We start from the raw sequence: 17,617 nt of genomic DNA on the forward strand, positions 1-17,617 counted from the left end.
AACCAGCGCTGTTCTTCTAATTCAATGAAAAGGCTGCTTCATAAAGACTTATATAATAATCATATCATGCTTATGAAATATTTATTTTTGATACATTTTGAATTATCATGATGTATTTATTTATAAATTAATTATATATTTTTACAAATATGTATTATTTATGTTAATTTGTTGTGATATTTGTAAATGCAATAGATACGTTCAGTTATTTGTTTGAATTAATTGTAGAATATTTGTAAATTTCTTAAGACTTATATAAAGTATAGTTTATTGACATTATTAGGAGAATTATATTTCTTAATTTAATCAGATTAATGAATTGATTTATTACTACTGCAATAAATGTTTTTATTTATTTGAATTTATAGTAATATTTCTGGAGGTACATAAACTTTTTATAAATATATAATAATAGTTTAACATTATTATTATTATTATTATGGAATTTGATGAATGAATGGAATTTATTAATATTACAGTGAATGTATTCATTATTTTTTTAATATATTGTAATATTAACATGATAGATACATTTATGAACATCATCACTAATAATATTATTATTAATAATAATTTTACTACAACAACAGTGTCATTATTATGACACTATTAATAAATATTTTTACATTTACACATCTTACAATACATATACATAATTCCACACATTCATACAATAATAATAAAACTGTTCTTGTTATTTAAATGTACATTATTATGCAATTAAGATTTTAAAGGAAGGTAGATGTATTAATTTCATGATAAATAATAATAATATTAATACATATTTTGTATAATTATTTTTAATGTTATTATACAATTAAGAAAGGTACAACAGGAATAAAAGGAATAATGATGATATGAATGATAATAATGACACAATAACAGTGTCATTATTATTAGATTATTATAAAATGAATTATTATTAAATTATTCATATATCTATTAACATTTCTGTATTACAAGAAATATGAATAATTCCACACAGTCATATGATAATGATAACGATAATAATAATACCAGTAATAATAATAATAGTTGTAATTTTCTGTGTCATCATAAAGTTATGAAATGATAATAAAGCGCGATGTGTCCGTCTTAAGGTCGTCCTGGTTGGAATGCAGTCCTCCAGTCCCCGCCGCGCTGCGGTCTCAGTCTCACTTGGCCCACATTTGGACGACCTTAAATATTTCTGCTCTCGCGTTACAGTCTCACACACTCACGCACGCACACACGTACGTACACACACACACACACACACGGCGGCAGCAGCCTGTCAGATCAGACCGGGCTGACGCGCAGACGGAGGACTTATATAAAACTCCTCCTGGACTCGTTTTAACATCTAAAAGTGTCTTAAATGTCGTTAAACCGATGTGGAACTACTCGGACATCAGGATTATGACTCGTTGTGTCGTCTGGAGTCTGAAAACGACATAAAAACGGCGGAAAGTGACTTTTTTTCTTCAGCTCACAGTCGCGCGACACCAGCGGAGGACGGACGTTGGGGGGATTTTACGGACATTTTCTACGTTTTCATATGTTAGTTTCCTCGTTTTTCGAGGGATGTTAGCCTCGTAAACACGCTCGGACCCGTTGACGTGAACTTTAAAAAGCCACTTTTTCTCGCTCCGTGTGCTCTGAAGTCAACATGCTGGCCAACACGGCGCTGTACGCGGCGAAGAAACGGAAGAAGCCGGTCCAGAAAATGTAAGTCCGCACCAAACTACACTCAAAAAACCGTAAAGTTTCATTAATATCCGCACAGTCTCCTCGTGGTGTGCAACAAGCGCGTATACAATGAGTTTCTTGTACTTCATGACCTTATGATCTCTTCGGCATCTCCGTAATATTCATATGATACTCCCGAAGGCGCTCTGAGCGTGTCTGCTGACTCTTTATGTGCTTTTACTGTAACACATAGTAGTACAACCACTACAGCAATGAGCATGACACATGTGACCTTAAATATTTACACAGAACATCGTGCATTCATGACTTTTAGATGATTGTATTGCACTAAAATCACACCTTGCACGTTGTAGACTGCATATAGCTCGTTTGAAGGTGGTTCCAGCTGTGCAAACATCTCCACAGCAGTCAGTCAGGATGCATTACAGCCTGTGTTACATGCTTATAAGTCTGCACTGCGTTATACGTTTGCAGTAGAAGGAACATAGTCCCCAGTTGAATCCATAAGGCCATAAAGTCTATTTTCCCTGCTTGTGGTTATGCAATGTTGGCTTGCCAGACCGAGGTAATGTGAAGTGCTGAAGTCCAACAACACTGCAGGCCGATCCAGCATGGAAAATAAAGAAAACTGTTGCTTCAGTATTATTTAGATCTAATTATACCATGAGAGACAGCTGGGCTCTCCAGACTGAGGCGTGCAAACGATCTCTGAGCTCTAATGCTGGAGAAAGTAGTCAACGTATTGAGTTTAAATGTATTAGCCTATTTATAGTAAGTTTTTGTCTGAGTGTGCTCTGTAGGCGGACTCAATCCCCACATCAGTAAACTCATCAAACCACCTTCTTAGGATTCTATGTGTGAGTCAAACAAAGTGAATGTGCGAACTACATTTTGTTTCCTCTCCTGGAGTCCCCTTGAGAACCCGGTACGGCCCCAGACCACAAACTGAAAACCACTTCTGCATACTGTAGCGCCAGAACATCATTCAGCAGGCTTTTAAACACAACAGAAAAGTGATTTTTGCACCGCGAAGGAACTTGGGAACCTTTAATAGTTCTGTGAGGAATGCTTAATAACTGTTTTCTCTGGTACCATTCTTCATAGATTTCTCTTTAAGGGTCATTTTCCTCTCTTTTTTTAGTTTATCAAGACCTGTTAGAACCCCTTCAAGGAACTCTGAGGGTCTCTAGAACCCGATTTTGGAGCCAGTGCTTCATACTGGAGCAAAAACAGTGGTTCTTTGGGTTGTTAGGACCATAGCAGAACCATTTTAGCTCATTATGAAACTGTTAATGCCCACATCCTTTTACATGAGAACTTTAAGGTGCTTAAAGGAACTTTCAAGAAAGCTTACCAACGCGATTGACCCCTAACTATTCTGTAAAGAAGTTCTCAAATGTATCTTCATAAGCACTGAACTGTACGAGAGAACCTTCTAGAGCACGGCCTTCGACCTATATCCAAAACAACTCTGGCTACAAGACACAATGCCCAAAATGTTATTCAGAGAACCCTATTTGTGCTTTCTGAGAGAGACTCTGTCAAGCTCCATGCTCTGATGGAACCTCTTTAGACCCCTATGGTACTGTAAAGAACCCTTTAGAGTCCTCTGCCAGTGATCTTTGTCACTGCTGGAAAAATTTCCCCATGGCGTTGTATTTTTGTGGTTTTGTATAAACTGCAAGAGCTGTTGAGAACCATCTAAGGAAGTACTGAAAAGCAGCATGCACAAAGGGTTCTTCTGAGAACCTTAAATGGTATAGCACCATGATGAAATGGTTCTTCTTTGACCTTTCATAACTTGTAGACAACAAGGGTCTGAAAAAAGTCTCAGAAACAGTAACCTGCAGTGTCCCGCTCTGCTGGTCTTAATTGACCCTTCACAGTGCTATCAAGAACTTTTTAAGGCGTTCTTGAAAGCACCATGCAAATTACCTCAGGTGCTGTAAAGAACCCTTTATTACAGAAGCCCTCCAAAGCAGTTAATCAGATATTTATTATAGGCCCCTAATGATGCCGTAAAGAACCTTTTAGAGGAGGTTCTTTAATGCAACATGGACAAATAGTTAATTACAAAACCCTTAATGATGCAGTAAAGAACCTTTTTTGTGAGGTTCCTTAATGCACCATGCTGAAATTGTTTATTAAAGACCTTTTTTGGAGATGTTGTCCAGTGCATCATGCTTGAAAGGTTCATTTTAAAGCCATCATTGTGCCGTAAAGAACTGTTTTGAGAGTTTCTCCAATGCATCATGATAAAATAGTTTATTATAGACCATTCATGGTGCAATAAAGAGACAGTTTTGGAGTTGGTGTCTGGAGCAACATGACTGCATAGTTAATTTTAGACCCGTCATTGCACAATAAAGAACCTTTTTGAAGGGTTCTGTGATGCACCACGCTCAAATAATTAATTCAAGATCATTTATGGTGCTGTAAAGAACCATTTTTGGAAATGTCCTTGAGGAAAACATACTTTTAAAGTTCATTCTAGACACATGACTGTACTGTAAAGAACCTTTTTGAGATGTTCTCTAAAGCACCATGCTTTAATAATCTGATGTGGACCTTTCCCGGTGCTGTGAAGAACCCTTTGAGAACTGCAGAGCTGCTCTCAGCCACACTGTCTTCCTCCTTGCTGTGATTTTACCAGTTTGTGATTTTTAAACTTTAACAAGCCAGACGGGAGTGTTAACTGCTCCATACAGAACCACAGGCCCGAGCAGAGAACCACGGCAGAACCCTGCCAGAACCGTGGTTTGAGTGTGTGTGTGGTACTACCTGCATTAATCATAATCAGGACGTGGAGAGAGAGCGCTCTCACGCGATGTTTCCACGAGGGAGGAGGGAGGGAGGGAGGATGGCGTAATCTGAGACTCTGTGTTTTTTCTCTCCTCCTCCTCGACTGCCACAACATACTTTTTTCCTGTCTTTCCTTCTGTCTCTCTGTGTGTTTTTTCGGAGGGTTGTTTCTTTCCTCCCTCCCTCAACACAAATTAACATAGTTCTGTGTCACGCAAACCGTTACATAAGTCTGCCATGTTCTCCCGACATGGGTTTTTTAAGGAAAAGTTCTCTCTCAGGGAGTTTATCTTTCTTTTTCAATGCAGTCAATGAGTTATAGGTGTGTGCATATGTGTGTGTGCATATGTGTGTGTGCATATGTGTGTGTGTGAGTGTATTTACCCACAGACGAGTCTGGAGGCGAGGCGGCGTTTCAGCGATCTACCCCGAGGCAGTTTACCTTCATGTTTACACTGCCATAAAACTAGAACATTTAAATTTATGGTAATGTCTGTCTGCGTGTGAAAGGAAGGGAAGAAACAAACACCCGAAACATCATATAGGATAAAGATACATGGACAAAAGTATGTGGACACACGATGTTCTGGTTTCACTCCTTGCACCAGTTGCTGGAGTCTGCAGGGATTTGATCCCTTTCAGCCACAGGAGTGTTAGAGCGGTCCAGCACTGGCTCACAGTCGGTGGTCAAGTTCATGTCTGTGCTCCAGTATCTGGTTCCAAGTTTGTAAAATACCCAGATAACTTTTAGCAATCGAACTCAGTCATGTAGAGCCCAGCTGATGTATTATTGTGCGATAATGTCGTCTGACATGCACCAGTAACATTTTCGTTTTCCTCACACATCAGGGCTCCAGACTAGTTTTTTACACTGGTAGCACTGGTGCGCCTCACTTTTTTGTTTTGGTGCACCAGCACATTATTTATGTGCATCATGATTTAATTTCTATAATTTCTAAATGATTGCAGGCAGAAGTATCGGTCTGAAAATACACGTTTTTCTTCATTTATGTGACATGCAACAAAAAACTGTGATAGCCTAATCTGTTTAGGAAATGAAATGCTTAATTTCAGGCGCACCAGTGCAGATTTTTGTGCATGCTTCTCTGATATCAACCCAACAGCCACATCTCGGACTAACTTGTAGTTTTGTGTAAACTCAAGCAGTCGTGTCTTTAGTCTGTGGCCAAACAGGGAGATTAGGTCTGCAACCTAATATTAATCAAAGTGTTGTTCCTACATGCATTTTAGATAAATAATGTGATGTATACACTTTAAAATAACATAACTAAAAAGAAAATTAAGTTGGATTTAGGCTAGTTGACCCGTCAGATTTTGCGACCTGTAGCAGCTGAATGATAGAATAAAGTTTATATTGTTTTCACCGTAGCTTCCATGTTTTTGGCAGCTGTGGGGAACAAAGGCTGTTTTCCCTCCCAGCTACAGAAAAAACAATGAGTCAGGACACGGTTAACAACTATCACCAAGCAGTGACTAAAGCTGTGGTGAAAACCTTTCAGCACAGTAGAACACCTGTGGTTTACGTACAAGACTGAGTGAAGTTAAAACATGCATTACATGAAAAACTCAGGAAAGGATCCAGATTTTGATAAGTGGATTCGGAACCGGATTCTAGATTTGGATTCGATAAAATACACTTGGAAAACCAGTTCCTAGTTGAGGTCAGGACTCTTACGAAGTGTCTCTGCTACTGAATCGCTAAAGAATTTAAATTTGGGAAACAAATCAGAATAAGGAGACGAAAAAATCCCCCCATAAAACCTGAAAACTGTTCAGTGTTGTCCTGCAGACGAGCAGAAGTCAGGTCAGATGCTGCTGGTTAGATGTTTGTTTTGCTGCAAAGGTCATGCTGATGTCTAAATGACGTGCTGCTGAACTCCTGCTGCAGCTGACGCACTGTTTCTCTTATGACCGACATGTGACGGACATCAGTCTCCCAAATTTCACTTCCCAGACGTTCTGACACCAGGAAGTAGAGAAACACAGTGATGTAGCTGTAATAAGAAAGGGCAAAAATCTCAGATTACAGCTTGTTAAATGTGAAGTTTCTCTGGTTTATTTCCTCCTTTATGACAATAAACTGATTATCTTTGGGTTGAGGACAAAATAAGACATTTATACTACATTTATAGAGATAGTATACTGATAGATACTATGAATATTCAGCTGCCGTTGCTTCATTTTAAGGTTTAATTTTGAAGATTTTTGCGTCAGTATGATCAAGTACAAAGATTGCCAGTTTAATGTAAATGAGGGTATTTTTTGCCATCAATTTCTAGTTTTCTCATCCTACTTTGTAGATAAGAACTTTACTTCTTGTTACTCCTTCTGGTATCAAATTTAATATGATACCAGAAACGACACCTTAATTAAACAGCATCACGTTTGTCTGACAAATATCAGACAAACGTCTCTGCAGCTCATGATTTACTGTTTTCCTTGTCGATAAATCAGTTGATCGTATCCTCCGTTAATCAATAAGTCGTTTACTGTCATAGACGAGAGGAGAAACTGGAAAATATTCACATTTAACCAGCTGGAATCAGAGAATTACTCAAACCCATTAAACGTTTATAAAAATAGTTGCTGGTGAATTTAATAGTCGACAACTTAATCCATAACTCGCCGCAGCTCTAATTTAATCGGGATAAATTGAAGCAGATGTCGACGAGGCACACTGTGGAGCATTAACTATCAGCTCTGGTATCGACTTATCGAGCCTGATATCGCTGCAGCTGTGATCCTCGTCTCGTGCTCTTTTTTTTTTCCTGTATCATAACTCCGGCAGGGAACCGACGCCAACGTCGTATTTAGTTTCTTTTGTTCTGCAGAGGTGTCGTTGCCCCGGCGGAGACAAAGTGCCTTTGTGTGAACGCAGGGGAGTGTTTCTTAAAGTCCAACAAAACCCCACACTCTCTCTCACACACACACACACACACACACACACACACACACACACACACACACACACACTCACACGCCCCTTCCAGGACAGATCTGGTAGATAAAGCAAGGAGCAACAACACTGGCTGCTCATTGTTCTTGCAGGGAGTTGTGCCGTCAGGAATGCGGCGATAGCCTATTTCGCCTCGATTTCAGATATGTCGTGTTCTGGAGTATTATTGGAAGCAGATGTCTTATTTACAGGAGGGAGGTGGTGGAGGAGGAGGAGGAGGAGGAGGAGGAGGAGGAGGTGGAGGAGGTCTCCGTCAGGGCCAAATGTCCACATTTTACACATTTATGTTACAGGTACAGTTCAAGCAGCCAGCGCACAGCAGAGACTCTGAGCTTAAACAGCTGAAAAATCATGAAAACATCGTCGAGCTCCACATTTCCTGATATATTCCAGAGCACAGTTCAGGCTCCAGTTCTTCTCCGTGTTGTTTTTGAGTAGCTGCTTGTTATATTTTCATCTAAATGTCCCATATTTCACTGTAGGTTACACTTTCAGTCAGAGGATGGGGTTGTTCTTCCTCTTAATGTTATTTTTAGCTGCATTTTTCTAATTATTGAGTTAAAAATATGATTCTTTTTCCAGGCTTTACATCCTCGCTATCGTTTTGACTGTTTGTTACCAGACTGGTTGTTGTATTTAATCTAAATTTAACACATTTTACAGTAAGTCACACCTATACGTGGGGGGTGGGCTGTTCTTCCCCTTTGTGGTATTTTTAGACGCGTTGCCTTGTAAAACTTTGCAGATAGAGATATGAGTCTTTTTCAGCCGCTACATCTTCACATTTCGTCTGAGTATTTGTTACAGGATTGGTTGTTATGTTTCATCTTAATTTAACATAATTCACAGGAGGTTGTAGTCAGGGAAGGGTTGTTTTCCTCTTGATGTTATTTTTCACCAGGATTTTGCTTTTTCAGAGCAGTTAACTTGTGAAATCTTGCAAGAAATCAACTCCAGAAATCATTTTTTCTGCCTCTTAATGTCATTTTTGGAAGATTTCAGTTCCTTCGGGAGCAGTTGAACTGTAAAGTAATGAATTTGGATTTCATATTGACGGGTAAACGCTTGGCAAATTAATCCTCAGCTATCTACATTTCATTAACACGTCTTTCTTTGTATTTGGTTGGAGGAAAACGACCAAACACTCAGTCAGGATTACACAGATTTGACCCCATCAGGACCACCCACAGCCCGGCAGCAGTGCATTATATTCCTGTTTCCGTCAGTGTGACCTCTGTTCTTCGGTACAAGCTGCAGCAGCTCAGAGATGCATGACGTTTTTTGGCCGAACGTCTCCTCTTTCAGTGTTTTGCTTTTTGATTGCATCCATACGGGCTGTGAGTGTTTCGACTTGTGTTCGTCTCTGCGGACGTCTCCTGTTTGTTTGTGAGCACAACTGCAGGTTCGTCTTCAGTCTGTAGCTGTATTGGTCGTTGAAATCAGATCTTCCTTTCACTTAAATACTGTAACTGTGTGTGAACAACACGAGAAGTTACAGTTATTGCATCACCACAATAAAAGCTATTTATGGGAAGAAATTGTGAGTTTTCTGTCGTCCACATTCTGCTCATATTTGAGGCATTCATGTGCTACTTTGGGCTCTAAAATTCAGCCTTAGCTTTCTAGATATCAGCTAAAACGTTTTGTCTGTCTTGTTTGTTTCCTGCAGCTTCAGTCTGCACATTCAAGTCCCAGAAATATGAGGTTACAGGGTTGAAGCCACAGCGCCCAGAAAGTATGCAGGTGCACACACACAGAGTTAGCTTGCCGATTGGCCTCACCTGACCTGAGAATCCCCGGCGGAGTCATCAGCAGGAACATCTGAAGCTGATTTAAGTTGAGAAGCAGCAGACATGCAGCTGCTCTGTGTGAGACCGACCTGTAACTGGAAGGTCACAGGTTCAATTCCCACTGCAACCAGATGCTCTGCTCAAGTGTTTGCGAGCAAATAACTGTAAGCAGACCAGCTGAAATTCATGAGAAGTTCCAATATTGTTTATTAGGGCTTTCTGTTAATCTGCAGAAGACTTTGAGGCTTAATGGAATCAGTTTTTGGCTCAAAAAGTTATAAAAATCATTAAATATGCCCATCACAAGTTCTTCTAATAACTTTTATTGTCTGAGCAGCAGTTCAAAACCCCAAATATTCTGTTTATTATCATTTAAGACAAACTACAGCAGGAAGTCTTCAGCTGTGAGAGAATGAAACTAAGTTCTCATAATAAAAACAAACAAAACAAAAAACAAACGATATCTCACATTTTTCGTCTTTTCATTGCAACTTGCTGTCTTATATTTAAGCCGTGTTGTGTTTAATGGCTGCTGGTTGCCAGGTCAGATTGGGAGGACTTCCTGTGCCCTTGAGCAAGGCAGTATGTGTGAGGGGTTTTTCAGCTTTTTATTACTCACATTTTTCTCTATCCTAGTTGTTTTTTAGGGTAAATGTTAAGTAACAAATGCTGCCTAAAGATCATAAATGTAAGCATAAAAGTTTTAAGGTTTACTGAAACTGTCCCATCAAAAGGTTGTGACAACCTCAGAGTACAGTGTGTTAGCTGTTAGTTCAAAGATTCATTCATTCATCCAGAAATCAACAAATGAGTCACGTCGTAATCTGGAAACGTTGAACATTTAAGTGGAAAGCAGAAGTGAGGATGACTTGTGTGACATAGATAAGAATCTTCAAGCCGGCTCTTGTTTCTATTCTGATGAAGACGTAGATGTGAGACATTCAAATCAGCAGCATGCCGGTGAAAATATGAAAAAAAAAAAGCCAAAATAAGCAACAAACTCACCCTCAAATGTGAGAAACATCAGATATCAGAGTGAGGTTAAACTGTGTGAATGTGAGAATCACCACAGAGCTCCAGGCGGCCTGAAACCAACCAGATCTCAGCGTCTGAGGTGCTCCACGGCTTCACACCTTCCCTGGGAACAAGAAAAGCCCTTCTGTGCGGCCGGCGACCGTCTGGTTTGAGTTAGAGATGAGAAGCTGCCGGGTTTACCGCCGGTCACCAGAGTTCAGTTACAGATACTGGGTTTGTTTACCTCGTTACACAAGTTCAAACTGTCTTATCAGGCAACTGTGAGCGAGGAGCAGGAGTCACAAAGTCCTAACTTGTCTTTATTGCAACAGCACATCCTGCTGTTTTAAGATAGATGTGGGTTTACAAATGATATTAGATGGAGATTGCAGTAAACACTTGTTTGTAACATGTATTTTTTTTCAACAGAAGTGTCTTGAAATCAAAATGTTATTTCTTTACTGTGTTGTAATCAGTGCTAGTTGTTGATTAGCTGTCAAAGTACCTCCAAACTAAGTGCATTTGTTTACTGTTAAACGGTGTGCTGTGTGTTTAGCTCCGCTGTAAGCTATTAGCTCCGTTAGCTGTTAGCTCCCTCAGCCAAAAACCCTGCAGGACTTTGAAGCCTATGACTTCAACGCAAATTCATTGTTCAAAGCGTTGCATTATGGCGACCTCATCAAGAGTGAGTTCCACATTTCCTGTCAGATTTTAACACGTCCTTTGTTCTTGAATCCTGCGCCGAGTCGCCAGCCGGTGAAAATAACAATAGAAACGACATGAAAAGACACTCTCTATTGTAGCTCTCGTGATTCAGTCTGTCATTTGCTAAACGAGCGTTTTACAGACATTAATCACACCAAAAAAAATCCATGGGAAAGATCTATTGTCTGTTGTGTTTCGAGGGGACGCTGTTCGACTCAAACCTTGTATATATTTAGTATTTAAAAAATGAGGAATGTGAATGACAGATTTGTTAGTGTGACAATTACATTAAATTACTGTAAAATAGATGACATTTATTTTATTTGATGCTCGTCCAGACTCCAAATGTAATCACTTCACTGTGTACACAATGACAAAGACTGGCAGCTAAATCCTCACATTTTAGACAACAAATGTCTTTGTGCAGCCCGGTCCAGTGTCATGAGTCGACTACACAGAAGACAAAATCACTAATTAAGTTTTTCCCTCTGTCAGGATGAAAAAAGCCTCTCAAACACGTTGAACTCTCCACAGAAAACTAGAAACACTGGAGCAGATGTAGTCCAACCCTACTTAAGTCAGCAGTACACATATTTAACAGTTAATTAGAACATTTTTAAAATCAGTAAGATATTACTAATAAAAAGATGTAAATAAATGTGACCGTTAACATTGACATTTGACATTAAACTCTCAGATCCATCCTCCTCACAATCATTTCTTACAGTTTTTTTTAAGTCGTGTTTATCTGGCCGAGGCGTGCTGACAGAAACACACAGGTGATAAACAAGTCCTCGGAACAGAACAGGTGGCATCAGGCTGCAGACCTGGTTCCCATGGCAACAGTGGATGGAGCAGGTAGCTGGTTGCTGTGTTGCCTCTGGAGAGTCGAGGTGGTCCGTTGTTTTCCACTCGGCAAACCTCCCCGACATCCAGCAGCTGTGAGGGAAAACAACTCGGCCCGAGTGGAAAAGTTGCTGAAGATTAGGAGGCTGTACAATAACATAATTATACAATTCAAATCTCTAAAAAGGCAGCATCACTTTTCTAACATTAAGTCAGTTTGAAACAGTCGTCATGACCTTTCTGAATCCCAAACTCAGTCATCTCTCACGGGAAACTGACCTTTTCAGAAAGTGAATTGAGGTTTGGGAAAGTTCTCTCAGTTTGGATGAATTTCTGTATGATTGTCCTGTCAGTGTGTAAATCTTTCCATTATAATCACCTTTCTAATGTCCTAAAAGTTATAATGTTGTCTTCTTTTCCTTTACCCGCAGCCCAAAACCCCCACCCCCCGATGGCACCAAGTCCAACCCGTCCAAACGCCACAGAGACCGGCTCAATGGCGAGCTGGACAAGCTCACCAGCCTGCTGCCCTTCACCGAGGAGGTCAGGGCTCGGCTGGACAAGCTGTCCGTGCTCCGCCTCAGCGTCGGATACCTGAAGGTCAAGAGCTTCTTCAACGGTGAGTGTACAAGCTGTGGATCTTTCCCTCAGGGTTTCACCAAGAACTGAGTCACCTGAACAAGGTCATACGCTGGATAGAGAATTTTGCCTTCTTTATAAAGTTGTACAGTACACAAATATAGCTTAACAATACATTTCATGCTGTACCTAAAGATAGGGAGGCAATTGGTATGATTGTTTTGTTGCATGCCACTTTTAAGGCTTTCTGCTACACTAAGCCCAATATTTGCTCTCTTTTTGCTCTGTTTTTGGTCTCTTCCACCAATTTCTGAGGGAAATAGCTGTCTGTTTAGCTGCTAAATGCTCCACTGTGTTTAGCAGCTAATCTCTGACTGTGTATTTCCACTGTTAGCTGCTGAACAGCTAGTAAACAGTGGCTATTTACAAAATGACGCTGCTTTATTATTTTCTTTTCTCTTTTGCCACAGTGTTATTACAAAATCATTGATTATCGCTGCTTTAATGAGTATCACAATGTCAGGAAAGCTGTGTTTATATGAGTGAGACGCAAAAGGCTCAATCAATTATAGTGAGGAAGGAAGTTGGACGCTGTTTGTTTGTAAATCTTCATGGTAACAGAATAATTTTTTGATACATAATTTTTGGGGGGGGTTTTTGTGGGCACATGCCACCTCTGCTAGTTTCCTGTGGGAAACCCAGTTCATGGAAACTAAACTAAAATACACTCAACAATCAAACACACTGTTAGTGAGTGAAAGTTGTTTATTCTATTTTATTTTTAGCAGGTTTAGTTCCACTCTCTGCTGCACGTATTCAGCCGGGAGATACCAGCCATGCCTGAATTTCTCTTTTGTCTGTTTGTGGCTGATACTGGAAGTAGAAAATAGTGAAAGGGCAAATGTTTAGACTGCAATATCATGCTTACATTTACACTTCAAGATAATTCAGAGATTTACACAGCATATACAAGAAACAGGAAGTAAGATATTTTTGCACCAAACTCAATGCAAAATAATGTATAAAATAAAGGTTTTAGGTTTTGGCTTTGAATAATTGTTAGGGAATTAGAATAAATGGTTTTCTTAACATGAAGGACTCATCTGAATTACAAGACCAAGCTTGCATGGTTACTAATCATCTCAGCCTGTTTGTTCTCAGAATGTGACCGTAAATCTTTTTAACAGTTACAGAGAAGTGCCAAGGATGGCGCAAAAACCCACATTATTCTTCATAAAAGTGAATTTCGCCATATTTCTGTCAACTTTTAGCTCAGTGAAGTTCTTCCAGTTTCCAGCGAACTTCCTCATATTGTTCTGCCCTCTCTTTTGAAAATAGCGGCCATTAGACCCAGACAGTCTGAAAGACAAGGTCCCTATTTACAGTGGAGGGAGGTGGGGGTGTGTGGTTGTCAGCAGCTGAGAGGCTATATCAGTGCAGGGCTGTGAAATCTGGCCCTTCTGGCTTACTGTATATTTGGAGACGAGCCCCTTTTCAGCAAGTGGTGTAAAGTAGACGAAGAGAACTCATTTACTCAAGTATTCATTGTGAGGTAGATGTACACTTGTACAACTGCAGTTACAGATTGAGATTAACAGAGAAAAACTTGGCAGAATGAAGCTGATGGCTCCAACCAACAAACTGTATGAGCGCCAGTACAGTCAGTGTAAGCATGGCGTGTTTATCTTTATCTCATTTGATTTTTATACATTTTCAAATGGAGTTCTGAATGGAGCAGATGAGGAATTAAAAACTCCCGATAAACCACATTTTTAAGACAAATAGGTGGTTACTATTTTGTACTTCACAAAATTTGAGCATCCTGTCATTTGTCTATAATTGACACCAATAATGAATCACCTCCAACATAAAGTAGTAAACAAGGTGATCCGAGCACAGAGCCAACAAGAACCTCTAGCGAAAAGGTGATATATCTCCAGTCTTGAGTTCTGGAGTAATAAAACTGCTCTAGCGTTCACTTTATAGGTTTGAGAATTAGGCCTTCATTACTGGAATCAATGAGCGTTTTTGTTCTGAAACAGAGCTGAGGCCAGAAATCTCAGCTGCTGGCGAGTAATCAATGAGTCAAATGAGTCATTGGCCTTGACTAAAAAGCCTATCAGTCCCCTGCAGGCATGTTATGGTCTATTTGTGCAGTGAGACAGTAAAATCTGTAGAAACTGTTCTCATCAAAACAAAAAAGAGTTTTAAGTGTTCGTCCTCCAACAGCCTCGACCTGTTGCCAAAGGAAACAGACAGCAGAGCCTGTTGCTTTGCAGTCATCAATTATTTGGCAGCGCTGGTCACTTAGTGTCGGTTGAACAAATGCGTTTGGAGGCAGCGTCGGGAGGTCTGGTTACTTTCAGACTGCACTGTCAGTGTGGGCCGAGGTTGTTGGTTCCAACAGTTTCACTTAGTAGTGCTTTTACTTTGAAGGGGAATCACAGGGGAGAGAGAGATTCAAGATGAAGGAACAAGAACTGATTGATCGCTCATCAACAGTAAATTAGTCGGCAACATCTAGACAGTTGTTTGTACAAAGCAAGACATTTAATTTGTTTGGTTGGTTGGTTGGTTTGTCGGTTGTTTGGTTTGTTGTTTGGTTTGTTGTTTGGCTGGTTGGTTGGTTTGTCGGTTGTTTGGTTTGTTGTTTGGCTGGTTGGTTGGTTTGTCGGTTGTTTGGTTTGTTGTTTGGCTGGTTGGTTGGTTTGTCGGTTGTTTGGTTTGTTGTTTGGCTGGTTGTTTGGTTTGTTGTTTGGCTGGTTGGTTGGTTTGTCGGTTGTTTGGTTTGTTGTTTGGTTTGTTGTTTGGCTGGTTGGTTGGTTTGTCGGTTGTTTGGTTTGTTGTTTGGCTGGTTGTTTGGTTTGTCGGTTGTTTGGTTTGTTGTTTGGCTGGTTGGTTGGTTTCTTGGTCTGTTTGTTGGCTTGTTGAACAGTAGTTATCTGACTTAGTTTAAGCTTCATGTTGGAAGGACTAGTAACAGAGATCTAGCTTTTCCTCCCACACCCCTCTTTCCCCAAGCCACCTATTTCTTTGGCGATGATCCGTCACTCTCCCTCCCACTGAGCCCCACCCATTTCCTGTGGCGGCCCCTGCAGCACCCCGGGGCCCCTTTTCCTTCAACTGTTCAACCTTTTCCTACGTCTGAAGTTCACAGCTCGTCCAAGCCCTCCGCCCCCACCTCAAACCCCCCTCCACCTCAAACAAACGCCGCAGGAGTCCAGTTTGTTGTTACAGCAGGGAGGCCTGTTCGCACGGCAGGGCCTGCACCGGGACAACTCAGGGCTTTATGCATTCATGAAACTCTCCAACACACACACACTGAAATGCTTCAAAGGTTGACTTTTAGTGCATGCATCAGACTATTTGAAGTGCATTGTGGTGGATGTGATTATCCACATTTGAGGCTTTTGTAAGTATTAAAAAGTCCTCATTACTGTTGCTTTTGAGGTTTTACTTTTTCATCATGTAATGACAAGTTTGCTCGTCCACGTTTTAGATCCAGAGAGGAATATGTGCTCTGTCTTCTTTACTGGAACCAGTTGTTCCTTCATTTCCTAGTACCTTTTTATCATTCTTGATTATTTTTAATAGTTCAATTAGCCGTTGTCTGCAGGAAACGTTGTGTGTCTTTCTCGTGAGATCATTTTGCTGCCATAATTTGATCTATTTTTGTTGAAATAGGACATTTGATTGAGACAATGCAATATCTCCAGCCTAATAATAATAACGATAATAATAATAATTATCAGTCCATTATTTCTCTCTGTGTCTCAATCTGATTGTGGCATTAAGCAGCTTCTAAAACATTGAAGTCTGCAAAGCACTTTAAACAGCAGACATCAGAGTCAGGAAATGATTAAAAGTAGAGAGGGCACCATGAGATCAAAGAACAACGACAGAGGTTAGAAAAAACAATACTGAAGACAATAAAATAAAAAGACATCATGTAACAGCAAGTCTATAAAACTGAGATTTATAAGAGGGTTTAAAAGGTAATACTGGTACAGATACAACACAGCTGCTCAACTCAAGATTTGTATGTTAAATTGAAGCCGTCTTCTCAACCTGAAGTGCGTGAGACCCAATAATCATGTTTCAAAAGACTTCCCAAAGAACATAAAGTAAGAGATCTGTTCTGCTTTGACCAACCAAGAATTAATTTACCAACATTACCTCAGTTATCCATCCATTCCTCTCTTTAACATTCGTATAGCCTATACATAACTTTTGAACATAGTAGTCTTTCAGAACCAAAATTATTTAAAGGTCCAACTTGTAAAATAATTGATTGCTGAGGCTCATTCCCCAACTGGTCAGATACTGACGACGAGGATTAATTTGTCCTGCGTCATTGCTTCGTGATGAGTTTGGCTCTTTCACCCTGATAGTATTCAACCAATGCTTTAATCTGCTTTCCGTGTTAAAAACATTTTATCTCCAAATCACAGCTGCAAATATGTTTTAGAGCCACAATCAACCACGGAGTCTGGGATATTGTATCTCAGTGCTTTTAAAGTCTGGCAGGTATCCATCCATCCATTTAGAAGGTCCTATTGTATTCTGAAACGCTCGTTGTCTGGTGTTTTTTTTTTTTTCTCGAATCACGGTGGATAAAAAGGTTGGCCTGTGTTTCGGAGGCATTGTTGGCTTTGTTGGCAAACACCAGACTTTCTCAGCCTTGGAGGTCTTGCGGTTCATCCAAATTCCTCATGAAGAATAATCTAATTGAGAGACTCCTGCTGCCATCAGCGTCTGGACGGCACAGAGGCCACACACAGCAGACAGTGAAGCCTGTGGACAGCTTCACAAAGGAGATGTTCATGTCTGTGCTCTGGGAGATGATAGACGATACCGAGCTTTCCGTCTCAGCCGCCATCCAGAACATACAGTTTTCAGACCATTGTTGGACATTTTTAGAACTTAAAGATATGAATAAGCATCTGTATGACGTGGGTTTGTCCACATGTTGTATTTTCTGCATGGAAAATATGCGCATTTTCCCAGATGCCAAGGTTGGAAAAGCTCAGTCAGGGCTAAGAATATCAAAGCCACTTCCTGACTTGTCGGGGTCCGAGCCTGTTCGCCGGACTGGATTTCACAAGAAATGGTCGACTCGGGCAAAGTGGAGTAAGTAACTTCGCTTTTGGTTAAATCCTCTCATTAACAAAGGTAAAGTAATACAACTTAAAGGTCCAAATTGGAAGAAAGTGTA

The 17,617-nt window shown here is 40.2% G+C and overlaps 1 protein-coding gene across 1 annotated transcript in view; it reads left to right on the forward strand.

The window, feature by feature from the left end:
* Positions 1-1,257: 1,257 nt before the first annotated feature.
* Positions 1,258-17,617, forward strand: part of LOC115577017 (aryl hydrocarbon receptor-like) — a 63,319-nt gene continuing 46,959 nt past the window's right edge. The window contains exons 1-2 of the mRNA XM_030409773.1: positions 1,258-1,707; positions 12,255-12,442. Of these exons, the coding sequence (XP_030265633.1) occupies positions 1,649-1,707; positions 12,255-12,442 (247 nt within the window). The 5' untranslated portion in view covers positions 1,258-1,648. The remainder of the gene's footprint in view (positions 1,708-12,254; positions 12,443-17,617) is intronic.

The sequence above is a fragment of the Sparus aurata genome, chromosome 24 (genome assembly GCF_900880675.1).
Source record: "Sparus aurata chromosome 24, fSpaAur1.1, whole genome shotgun sequence".
Taxonomy (NCBI): Eukaryota; Metazoa; Chordata; class Actinopteri; order Spariformes; family Sparidae; genus Sparus; species Sparus aurata.